Raw genomic sequence first — 12,786 nt, 5'->3', positions numbered from 1 at the left:
CTTCAATCTCAAGACTTGGGTTTTTCCAGCTTATTGTTTGTTTAATTATTACTGATTTCTTCTATCAGTTACTTTTTTCTTTTTCCCTCCTGAAACTCCTATCGCATGTAAGTTTTAAAATAATGTTGACTTCTGGGTCTATTTACCTTTTTCTTTTAAAAAATTGTTTTTATTTACCTTTTGCTTTATGACTTCCTGATTTTGCTCTGTATTTGGGGTTATTTCTCACAAGCGATCTTCTAGGCTACTAATGTGGTCTTTAATTCATCTATTGATTTCTTACTTTGGAAAAAAATTAGATTGTGTTGGCCTCAGGAAGCTTCTTCCCTATTACACTTTAATTTCCCTGAGGGAATGTATTTTTATTTGTTCATTCATGTGTTTATCTAACCCTGACAGCAGTTCTGGGTATGCTGAATGTTCCCTTCTTTGAGAATTTTTCATTTGGTTTACTGAGCTTTCAGGTCTAAATGCTTGGTATTCCAATCAGAATCCCACCAGTGTTGCAATACCACACACCTCCATTATCACTGAAATAGTTGGCCGTGGAAGTCAGCGTGCTGTCCCATGCCTTCTGAGGAACCCAGAAATCTCCAAAGGGAACATGCTCTCTGTCCCCTTTTCCCTTGAGAATCACAGAGTATAAGAAGAGATGGGAGTGCAGTATAAATGTAAATAATGTAGCTGCATGGAATTATATAAAGATTAAAGAGATTTCCTTATTATCTTAGAGGCCCTATACTGGAACTTCCACCTAGCTACCTTCTCAAGATCTGTCTCAGTTATATTCATTGGGAAAAGACAGAAACCAATTTGACCTTAATGGGGCAGGGCCACTACCAACACTGCAGGAAAAAAACTGCTGCTATAAATGATTCTTTAATATTGCTAAGTCTTTATACTCAAAATTGTACTATATAAAAGGGTGTGTCTAAATGGCCAAAATAAGGCCATCCCTGTCTGCTAGGGTAGAAAGAAGAAAGGTCGGACTCTATAACCTTCTGTATTCCTCCCCATAATGCTCACTCATAGTTTTAAATCTCCAAAATCAGAAAAGCTGTTGGATACTAGTTAGCCAAAATTAAAAAAAAAAAAAAAAAAAAAGACAAATGTCCTCAGGACTCCCAGACTTTATGTCAATTAACTTTGTGAAAGATGGGTCTATAACTTGCTTTTAAAATGAAATTTCAAAGCACTAGCACTTGGATAGTCTTAAAAAAAAAAATCACATGACATATTCAGAAAAGATGTCATTAACTGTAATTTTTGGTGACTTTATATCTGGGAGTAGAAAGAAGCAGGGAGAAATGAAAAAGTTCTAAAGGTAAAAAAATGTTAAATTTCTAAAGTAAATTTTATTTGTTAAATATAATATAAAAATCATAACAGCAACATTAATATAATGAACTATGATCTCTGTCTTAAGTAGTTGGTTTAATTATCCAAGCATTTAAAGTTGATTTTTAAAAATAATCTCAGGCTGTATTTTGTTCTTTTTAATGGTAGTTAAAGAGCATCTAAAAAACACAAAGGATAGACTTTTTGGTTTCTTCATGAGAGACACAGAGAGAGAGACAGAGACACAGGCAGAGGGAAAAATAGGTTCCCTATGGGGAGTCTGATGTGGAACTCAATCCCAGGACCCTGGGATTATGGCCTGAGATTAAGGCAGACACTCAACCACCGAGCCACCAGGGTACCCCAAATTTTTGTTTTTTTTTACCTGGAAATCTATGCCTCTTAATCCTCTTTACCCAATTCCGCCCATACACCGACCGACTTCCCTTCTGGTAACCACTAGTTATTTTTTGTATTTATGAGTCTGTTTGTTTTTATTTATTTATTTTGTTGGGATAGAATTTTAGATTGGCCTTAAAAAAAAAAAAAAGTCAATAAAGGGCAAACAGAAGAAACCAGGAAGTCCATATCACATAGCAGTCAGAATTCAGGTTGAGATCTTAACAATTAATAATAGCTATTACACCTTTCAGAATCAGAAAGGCAGAAAATATAAGTGTTGGTGAGTTTGTGAAGAAAAAGGAACCCTTAGGCCCTGTTGGTGGGAAAGTAAATTGGTACAGCTACTCAGAAATCAATACCAGTACTGGAAATCAGTATGGAAGTTCCTCAAAATTTTGAGAGGTGCCTGGATGGCTCAGTCAGTTAAACATCCAGCTCTTGATTTCGACTTAGGTCATGGTCTCAGAGTATAAGATGGAGTCTTGCATTGGGCTCTGTGCTCAGCAGAGTCTGTTTCTCTCTCTCTTTCCCTTTTTCTCTCTCTCTCTCTCCCTCTGCCCCCCCTCCCACTGCTCCTGCTCACTCTCTCAAATAAATAAATACATCTTTTTAAAAAATTAAAAATAGAAATACCACATAATCCTGTAATTCTACTACTGGGTATTTACCCAAAGGAAACATAAACACTACTTCAAAAAGATATATGCACCCTATGTTTATTGCAGCATTATTTATAATAGCCAGGATATGAAAGCAACCCAAGTGTTCACTGACAGATAAACAGATAAAGAACATGTGGTGTACATATATATACAATGGACTATCACTCAGCCATAAATAAGGATGAGATCTTGCCATTGGTGTACATATATATACAACGGACTATCACTCAGCCATAAATAAGGATGAGATCTTGCCATTGACAACAATATGGATGGACCTAAAGGGTATCATGCTAAGGGAAATAATCAGACACAGAAAGATGAATATCGTATGATTTCACTTATACGTGCAATCTAAAAAACAAAGCAAACAAATAAACAAAAAGCAGAAACAGATCCATAAATACAGAGAAAGAACTGATGGCTGCCAAAGAGGAAGGGGGTGGGGAGATAAGAAAACTGGGTGAAGGTAGTGGAAGATAGAGGCTTCCAGTTATGGAATGAATAAGTCATGGAGATAAAAGGTACAGCACAGGGAATATGGCCAATGGTATTGTATGGTTAAAAGATGGTATCTATACTTGTGATTAGCATGGCATAAAGTATAAACTTGTCTAATCACTATGTTGTGCACCTGAAACTAATGTAACATATGTCAATTACATTTCAATTAAAAAATAGCAATCAATATTTATTTACTGTTCACTATATCAAGTACTCTAAGTACTTTACATGTGTCATCAGCTAATCCTTCCAAGAACCCAAGTATTCTCATTTCACATATAATGAAACAGGGTATTTAAGTGGCCCTGAGTCTCACGTATAGTGGGTAACTGGTCAGGTTAGGATATAAGCCCAGAACAAGTGCTTTGAAGCAACCATCCTGTTGCTTTTCTTAAGCCAGTGATAATGTACCTTGGCTCTATCTTTATAAATACCAAAAGTTCACTATTCTACCTTACATATAGAGATACGATGAATCTGAAAACAATCAGGCCAGCATTCCATCATCTAGGTAAAAACCTTTCAAAAATTAATTCTGCACACTAATCTCTCAAAACCATCAGATTTAAGCTTTCAACCAGTTGTCCCAAAGTAGAAATTTGCCCAATAGTATACATTTCAGAATTCTTTAACTATACTCAAATTCAGAAATTACAATATATAAACTGCCAAAAGCTTTGACATATTTGGTTTCCTAATGGGTTTCTGAAAGCTAATTAAATGTACAAAAGGGTCTATAAACCAATCTTGCTTCCCATAATAACTATTTTAATAGCAGCTGTATCCTCAATTATATTTTGATTATAGTTTGAAGGTGCCTTTTCCCTTCCCTCAACTTTTATAAGACACAAGAACTTAAACAGAAGGAAAGCAGTATGTGCCAAAGTACACTGAGGATCGTGGGGCTGGGGGACTATGGGGATCCATTCTTTAAATCATGTCCTACATCTAGTCTTTTATTTCAACAGAACCTAAATAAAAGGAGCATTTTTATTACATACGTTTGGGAGGGGGATTAAGAGTAGGAGGAAAGTACACTAATTTTGATAAGATATTAAAAGCACTGATCGAATGAAAATTCAGAGAAGTACAGGTAGAAAATAGAAAACTGAAGCTTAAAAAGAATAATAATTTAAGAAGGTAAAAATTATATAAAATTCTATGACTAATAACAAAAGAATCCAATGTATATGACAAGGTAAAGGAAGAAGGAATGAAGATAGGGAAGTTGAAAGTCTAGACTAAGTTAGGATATATATCAAGTTCAATAATAATAATCACATGGTAACTTACCACAAGCAACTTAAGAGGTTTTATGATGAGAGAGGATATTTATAAGTTCAAGTTTCTCAGGGTAGTTTTATGTAATGACTTAGTTCAGGATGTGGTGTTTTAGTGAAGGACTTAGAAGGAAATAAGAGAATCAACTGAAAATGGAAGATCTCAAAGGTCAAAAAGGACCAGGGTATACAAAAGCTCATGTCAATGGATGTGGAAGTTACAAAAGATAATGACAGAGAATGTAATAAAGAAGTTGTTATGTGGGCAGCCCTGATGGCACAGCAGTTTAGCGTGGCCTGCAGCCCAGGGCGTGATCCTGGAGACCCAGGATCGAGTCCGACATTGGGCTCCCTGCATGGAGCCTGCTTCTCCCTCTGCCTGTGTCTCTACCCCTCTCTCTGTTTCTCATGAATAAATAAATAAAATCTTAGGAAAAAAAAAAAAAAAAGAAGTTGTTATGTCAGGCATTGCAATAATTTGAGGGAAAATGAAAAACATACTGGAGGCTGGAATAGATGACTTTGAAGAGGGAAAACATCTTAATAACCACACCACCACTATTATCTTTAAAAATGACAAATGTATTTGAGTTTTATGATAAAGATAAACATGAAAGATTAAACTTGAAATGAATGTCAACCCAGAAGATAACAATTATGCAAATCAACCTGCCACAGACTAAACAAACATTCACCATCTTGAGGGTGAAGAAATAGATACACCCAAAAGAAACTAAGCTTTTCTTCTGAAAGCTTGTTTTAACTTCAGAATGAAAGGTATATAATAAAGCAAACTCTAATACACACACACACACACACACACATTTAGATAAATATAAAAGAGAAAGAACTCTTGATTAATACAATTTCATATCATCTCGAAATTTAAAATGGTTGAAAACTGCAATTTTACTTGAAATTGCTTTTTTTTACTAGACTATGGCACATGTTGAACATATTAAGCTTTCCATTACTGTATTTGAACCACTCTATAATACTGATGTTCACTTTTAGCAACATAAAGAAAAAGATTTTGCCTTAGTGCTAGATGACTTTCCTTGAATCAACCTAAAGCATCTGATTATGTCATCCAATTCAGTAAGAACTTGTATTTTATAATGGCTTTCATTTGATGCTAGGATGGAAAATTTGTAATCTTTTAGAGAGACTGTAAATTAACTAAATTTATAATAGTAATCCATCAAAATTTAGTTCCAGATCAGTTAGCATTTGACTCGTATTTGGAGAGTTAATGTCATGAATCCCGTTCTTAACCAACTTTATATTGCCATCTCCCTACTTTCCTTTGATGGGAAAAAAATTGCTTCCAAGAATAAGAAGTCATAAAAAGCCTCTACTTATTCTGAGAGAATACTATTCTCAACACAATGAAAAAAGAAAAGAAAAAATGGTAAACCTTTATTTAAAATTTTATACCTGTCAAGTTGATCTTACAATTTAGGTATCATCAAGTAATACTTACCAATACATACATCGATTTTCCCTTTAATAGCAGCTTCATGCAGAGGGGTATAGTTCCAGTTATCCCGGGCATTTGGATCAGCTCCTTGACACAGTAACAGACTCACAACCTCAGCATGGCCAAAAGAACAGGCATTATGAAGTGGGATGAGACCTCCATCATCACGAGCATGGACATTAGCACCCATCTGTAGTAAGTGTTCTACAACATCCTTCCTTCCAAACCCTAAAAAAGAAGGGTAATATACAATGAAGCAATTTTGTAAAAAGAATCATTAATATTCCTTTAATAATATTAGCAAATATGAACACTTGAAATACTGTCTTTTATAGCAAAAAGGGTTAAAAAATTGGCTACCATTCAAATGGATTCTCTCCTCTTACAGAACTCAGAACTAAGAAAGCTCTCCCTTAAGTCTTTGGGTAGTTCATTCAAAATACATTTCTTCAACACCTTTTATACGTTGGGCAACTTCGCTAGAAATACAAAATAAATGAGACCCCCATCCCCTCATGCTTCACAAGAAAAAATTATGTATACAAAGTCCATCTCTATATTTTAAGAAATAAAGGTTATTTAAATACTACTGACAACCAAATCTAAAACAAATTACAACACTTAACATTATACCAGGAAAATTAGAGATGAATGGATACCAGAAATATGTAATAATAGTTTGGTTACAAGAACTTTGCAAAGGAAGAACTAAAGATAATGCCAAAATATCTATTCTTGGGATTCACGGCCAAACGAAAAGTAAAACAATGCCAGCCTGTATTTAGTGAGTCTGAGGAATATGACAATTGGGAATACAGGCATTCAGAAATACAGAACCAGAAAACTGATAAGAAATATCAAAAGTGTCAGACAGAAAAAGTGGGGGGAAAGAGCTAGAACTGATCAGAATCAGTGTATGTACTAGGCAGAGAAAGGTAAAAATTACCAAGAAAGGACAACATTATAGAAGTCAAAGGGCAACAACATCATGCAAAGTCCAGATGATGAGGATTTAGAAGGGTAAAAAAGCCACTGACAATTTTAAATTATACTACAGTGATGAAATTACAAGCTATACAGCAATGGAGTAAAAAGAAAGAGGACTATAAAAGCATTAGTATTTTTACCTTTAAAGCTAATACCTTTCTTAATGATTCTTTCTTTTCTACTTTAAATTTTATTTGGTCTTATTGTTTAAGTATCACTACCTCCATGCTATTACTTACTGTGTTATATAGTTAGAAAGTGGCATCATAAATAAAACTAAAAGAATAAAATGGTCATATCTTCCTCCATTTTATGCATATAAACTAAATGAGAACAATGAGAAAAGTTTATTAAAAAAAAGATTTCAACTCCACACTATCTACAGAAATTCATTCAATCCAAGAAAACAGGCTCTAAGAAAAAGTCTCCCCCCCAAAAAAAAAGAAAGAAAGAAAAAGAAAAAGAAAGAAAGAAAAAGTCTCCAAAGTAAAAGACATCTTTCCATAGATACATTATCAGAAAGTCAGAACTAGGTTTCCATAGAAAATATCCTTCAAATTAAGCTGAAAATTTTGGGTGAAAAGAGGTCAATTATGTATTACTTACTGAAATACCAAAAAGTATAGGATACATGCCAATACAACTATCACCATCTCATTTGTTTTTTAACACTTGCACAACTTTACAGATGTTAGATTCTGTTTATTTCTCCAACTTCAGTGTCCTTCACCCTATCATCACCACCTTACTCTTCCCTGGGCCATAGGTGCTTTCCTTATTCATGAGGATTTCAAGATTTTCCTTCCATGGATTTGAATAAAGTCTGCATGGCAAACCCACATTTCCCCAATCAATGCATTGATAATATTTGAGAATGAATTTCCTTTCTTTACTAATAAACAAGTTAAAATTAAATACTTTTTAAAATTTATTGAGATTTTAAAAGGTATTCGTTATAACTTTGAAACAAAATGGCAAAGTGTGTGTTTACTTTTTACTAATATTTTCAGATCTAAAATATAAAAACCAAACCAAAAAATGCTTGGTACCAGACACAGTGTGGGGAAATGTAATTGTGCCCACACACTAATAATTTGAGTGTAAACTGGTACCACATTTTAGAAAAAAATAGTGTTACATGAACAAAGACTGCATCAAGTTGTTTATGAAAGCATTATTATAAAAAAAAGAAAGCATTATTATAGAAAACCCTGGAAATAATTCAGAAGTCCAACAATATAGGCTCTGTTAAATAAATGGTTTTTCATATAACATCATCCTATACTAAAAGGATGCTATAGAACACTGTGAACATACTTAATGCCACTGAATTATACATTAAAAAATGGCTAAAAGGGTAAATTTTATTTTTACAAAATTAAAAATTGTTAATTTTTTTTTTTAAGATTTAGTTTTTCATGAAAGACACAGAGAGATAGGCAGAGGGAGAAGCAGGCTCCCTGCAGGGAGCCCAATGCAGGACTCACCCCAAGAGGACAGATCACGACCTAAGCCAAAGGCAAACCACTCAACCACTGAGTCACCCAGGTGCCCAACCCCCCTGCTTTTTTAAATTTTTAAATCTGTATATTTTACTGCAGTTAAAAAAAAATTTAAAAACTTTAAACCATATATGCAAGGAAACACAGGATACTAACAGAAAAACATAGAAAAGTGTTTTTAGATTAGTCTTTTAGATTAAAAATATATAAAACAAAATACAGGCAGAAATATACACACACATATTTGAAGACAGAAAAAAAAGACCAAATCATTAAGTAGTGGTATTATAGAATTTCCCTTTCTTCTTTTGTTTTCTTATTATACAAAAACACAATTTTGTATAAAATATATCTAAAGTGTGTACACATACATGTTTATAAAAGAGGGTAGAGGTAAGCAGGCAAAATCAGTAAACAATGAGGAAATTATATTTTTTAACTTGGTCTTGAATTAATAAAATGTATTATTAAATCAGAGGTTTTGTTATCCACAAAACAGTTCCCTATTTAAACTACTTAGAAATTTAGTACTTAGTAATTTAGAAAAGTTTATTTAAAGCACTAAGTTTACTTAAAACATAGAGTCTACCTGTTTCATTGAGTACAAGTCATAATTGGTCACTCATCATTCTATACTGCTAAATATTTATACGTTATTTTTACACATAAAGAGCATTCATTATCTCTGATGGTTATAGGAGGCCTTTGTTTCACAAACAACGTTTGTAGTCATAATTATCCCTATAATTGAATTGCTTATTTGGGTCTAAAGAACCAAAATAAAAATAGTAATTAGGATCACAGTCAAAGAACTGCATAGAATTTGAAGTAACTTATCACTAATTAACTCTTTGGAAAATAGTCCCTAAGTGAAAGCATTACAGACATACTGCAGACAAGATCAGTGTCTCATTTCATTAAGCTAGCACATGTTTAAAAAAACAGCTAAATTTTACACAATTTTTTAATGTTGCTATTAGTTGCTACTTATACATATATTTATAGCTCAGTGTTATGAAGTACAGAAGGAATAACAATATACCGTCTCTCTCTCTGATCCAGCAAAAGTCACTAAAAACTAAGACTCGTTCTCTGCTCTTTACCAACAACACAGTATGTGCTATTGAGTTACACTAGAGGTATAATTTAACTTTTACAGAAAAACTCTTTTTGCTCAAAGTACATGCCCTATTCTTGACAACACTAAAAATAACAATAATGGTAAATAACATTTAGTAAGCTCTTATGTATAGGGTCAAAAAGGATGCCAAACACTTGACATGCATCAGCTCCTGATGATAACACCCCATGAGAGACACCATTATCCTCATTTTGTTAAGTAATTCTTCCCTCGGTGCTGAGATTCATGAGCTGTGCTTCTAAATGCACATCTCAATTCTGTCTACTGCCCAGTGCTACCATTTCAGTTTGTAGCTCTATAACCTGTCTAGACTTTGGCGTATATACAGCCTTCTACCAGCATATAACCTTGTAACTGGTCTCTTTGCTGTCACATGTGCTGCCCTACAATTCATTCTTAACACAGTAGGCAGAGTGATCTTTTCAAGGCATATATCAGATTAGGTCACTTCCCTACTTAAAATCCTGCAATGGGCTTCCATAACACATACAATAAAATATTACTACAAAATCCTTAGGACCTACAAGGCTTTATGTGAGCTGGCCCCTCTCACTTCTCCTATGTCACTGAGTTTTATTTGCCATGTCTTTCACTTTCTGTTCCCTGAATACAACAAACTCCTTTCAGCCTAGGCGACTTTGCGCTGCTCTGCTTGAGAACTTGGACCTGGATCTTCACACGCCCAGCTCCTTATGCCTTGTAATTATCTGCCCAAAGATAAGCAACTCAGAGGACTCTGACCACTCAATTTAAAGTCATTCATGCATGCACACATACTTTTCCATCATTATTTTCATTATCACTCAGTTTTACTTTCTGCATTTAATCACTAACTTGTTCATTTATCTATCTTTTATAGATATTCCCACTCAAGATGTTCCATAAAAAGAGGTATTCTTGAGTTATGAACTGTCTTATGAACTGTGTGTATTTCCATCTAAAATAGTGCCTGATCCACAGTATGGCTTCAATAAAATATTCGCTGATTACATGAATATACATGTTACTTACTTCAGTATAACTAAATCAAAAAGAATAAGTAAGTAGCTCTTAACTTTATATTCTTAATTTGCAAAATGAAAACATTTAAAGGCTTCTTCAGCTACAAGAACAGCAAAAATATTTTTAAATACTTAAACAAAACACCAAATTTTCACAAAGGAAAATCACCTGTAATGTCATCATCATCCAGAGATAACCACCATGAACATTTTGATGATTAAACTTCCAGATTTCTCTTTTTTTTTTTTTTTTTTTTTTTTGCATGTGTGTGTGTATATGTTTAAACATCTTCGTTCTGCCTTTTCACTTTTCAACTACCACATATTTTTTCAGGTAAAAATTTTAAATGTATACATCATTTTCTTATGAATTACTTAGCATTCTACTACATCAATATATCATAATTTATTTAGTTGAGTGATTTCATTATAAAAAGGCAATTTTGCCATTATAAAAAGTTAAAATAAATATCCTTATACACAAACCTTCATACATGTGTCCAGTTCTTTAAGATAAATGACTCAAAATAGGATTGGGTCAAAGGATACATGTTTAAAATTTCCTATGTTGCCAAACTGTCCTCTAATTCAGTCTATCAATTTTCATTTTTAGCCAAATGCCTGATCACACCCATTTCCCCATCTTGTATACATGAACACAAATTTATAAGCTTTACAAACAAAGAAGCAAAAATTAAAAATTCACTGCTTAATTTCCATTTTTGGAGTTCAGACATTTGTTCTTTTTTTAGAAAATTAAATATATGAATACAGCTGAAATCTCTTAATCCTAGTCTTCTTTTTTCCCCAAAGGAGGAGAATAAACTCAGTGTTTGTTATACTTGCCCATATTTTTATACTTTTCATATATGTTTTTAAACATGAGTTTATTTATTTATATACGTCTCATATTCCATTTTATTAGATTATATGTATTCAAATTATATTGTCAAAATCACATGGTCTTCAATCTCTATTAGTGATAATTGTGGCAATTATCTCCTCTTGCTTACCTACAGAAACTCAATTATTGCTCAGGAATTGGTCAGAATATATTAGCTAAGAGAAGGTAAACCTTTCCCTAGCCCAGGAAGTAAATCCTGCTTACTCTGAGCCAGAAATGTGATTTTACTCCTCTTTGGCAGTGACTGGCAAGGAGACAATGGAAAACCTAGAAGCTCCTAGAAAGACTTTTCTCCCCACTAACAGAAGGTGTGTAGAGGAAAAAGGCCCCTTTTTCTTCTCCCCTTCCTCTCTATTTCTAGAAAATTTTCACACAAGGTTGTGACATTCAGAGCTGCTGATACCATGATGGGAAGGTCAAGAGAATTATGAAAATCCTAGCAGAGAACCCTAGTGTGCTCACAACTCTGAGTATTCGAAAAATTCTTGAACTTCCTACCTCTAGACGTGTCAAGCAGGAAATAAATATCCTCAGGCTTAAGTTTTTTAGTTGAATTTTGGAATATTTGGCGCTGAACCCATGCAAATTGATACAAACCTATGTATCAATGTTATGTTTGTATGTTCACTGATCATTCAAGTTTTACCTATCAGCCTTCAGTTCATTGTTTAGACCTAATTTCTTAGTCTTTTCTTATTATTTTGTAGATCCTTATATGTTCTAAACACTAATCTTGTACTGGTTACATGCATTAAAAATACATTATTTTGTTTATGGCTTGTCTTTACACTCTACAGTGTTTGACTTCAGACAAGTTTTAAACTTTAACATAATAAAATATATCTTTCCCTACACTCTACTTTCTAAATAATCTGTAAGAAATCTCTATTCCTACACTGTTCATACATTTTCTTCTACATTACTCTTATAATTCTGTTTTCCACGTTAGGTCTTTAATCTATCTGCATATATGGTGCGAGTCAGATATCTAATTTTATGTTTTCCATATCTTTTCTTTTTGGTTGATCAGTGTAATAGTTTAACTTCAAAAAAGTCTAAAATACCAAGTAGGGCAGTGTCAATTCCCCTTGTTCCTCTTTAAAAATTATCTTGGTTATTATTACTTTTTGATGTTCAATGTAATTATCTTTAAGTTCCATGAAGAAATGTGTTAGAAAAACTTTTTAAATCTCATTGATTAGAATTCTAAGATGACAAATTTACAATACTGAGTCTTCTAATCCATGTATATACCATATATCACGTGTATCCACGTGTATCATATACATACCTTTCCTCAGATTCACATCTTTCATTTTGTGTTTTTTCTCCATTAATATCTTGCACATATTTTTCATGGATTTGGGGATATCTTAAGGTTTTTGTTGATACTGGGATAGAGAGGGCAGTGGTACATTAGGGGTGGTCAATAAAACCAGATCACACAGAGCCTCTGAGTCATAAAGAATTTGGATCTGGGGATCCCTGGGTGGCGCAGCGGTTTGGCGCCTGCCTTTGGCCCAGGGCACGATCCTGGAGACTGGGATCGAGTCCCACGTCGGGCTTCCGGTGCATGGAGCCTGCT

At 33.6% G+C, this 12,786-nt stretch overlaps 1 protein-coding gene across 1 annotated transcript in view; it reads right to left on the bottom strand.

Moving 5' to 3' along the window:
* The window catches only part of TNKS (tankyrase), a 212,390-nt gene that overhangs the window by 176,044 nt on the left and 23,560 nt on the right, over nucleotides 1–12,786 (bottom strand). The window contains exon 2 of the mRNA XM_041753371.1: nucleotides 5,670–5,894. Within this exon, the coding sequence (XP_041609305.1) occupies nucleotides 5,670–5,894 (225 nt within the window). The remainder of the gene's footprint in view (nucleotides 1–5,669; nucleotides 5,895–12,786) is intronic.

This window comes from Vulpes lagopus, chromosome 4 (genome assembly GCF_018345385.1).
Source record: "Vulpes lagopus strain Blue_001 chromosome 4, ASM1834538v1, whole genome shotgun sequence".
NCBI classification, from domain to species: domain Eukaryota; kingdom Metazoa; phylum Chordata; class Mammalia; order Carnivora; family Canidae; genus Vulpes; species Vulpes lagopus.
The sequence above is the reverse complement of the archived record's forward strand: the minus strand, read 5'-3'. Positions and strand labels throughout refer to the sequence as shown.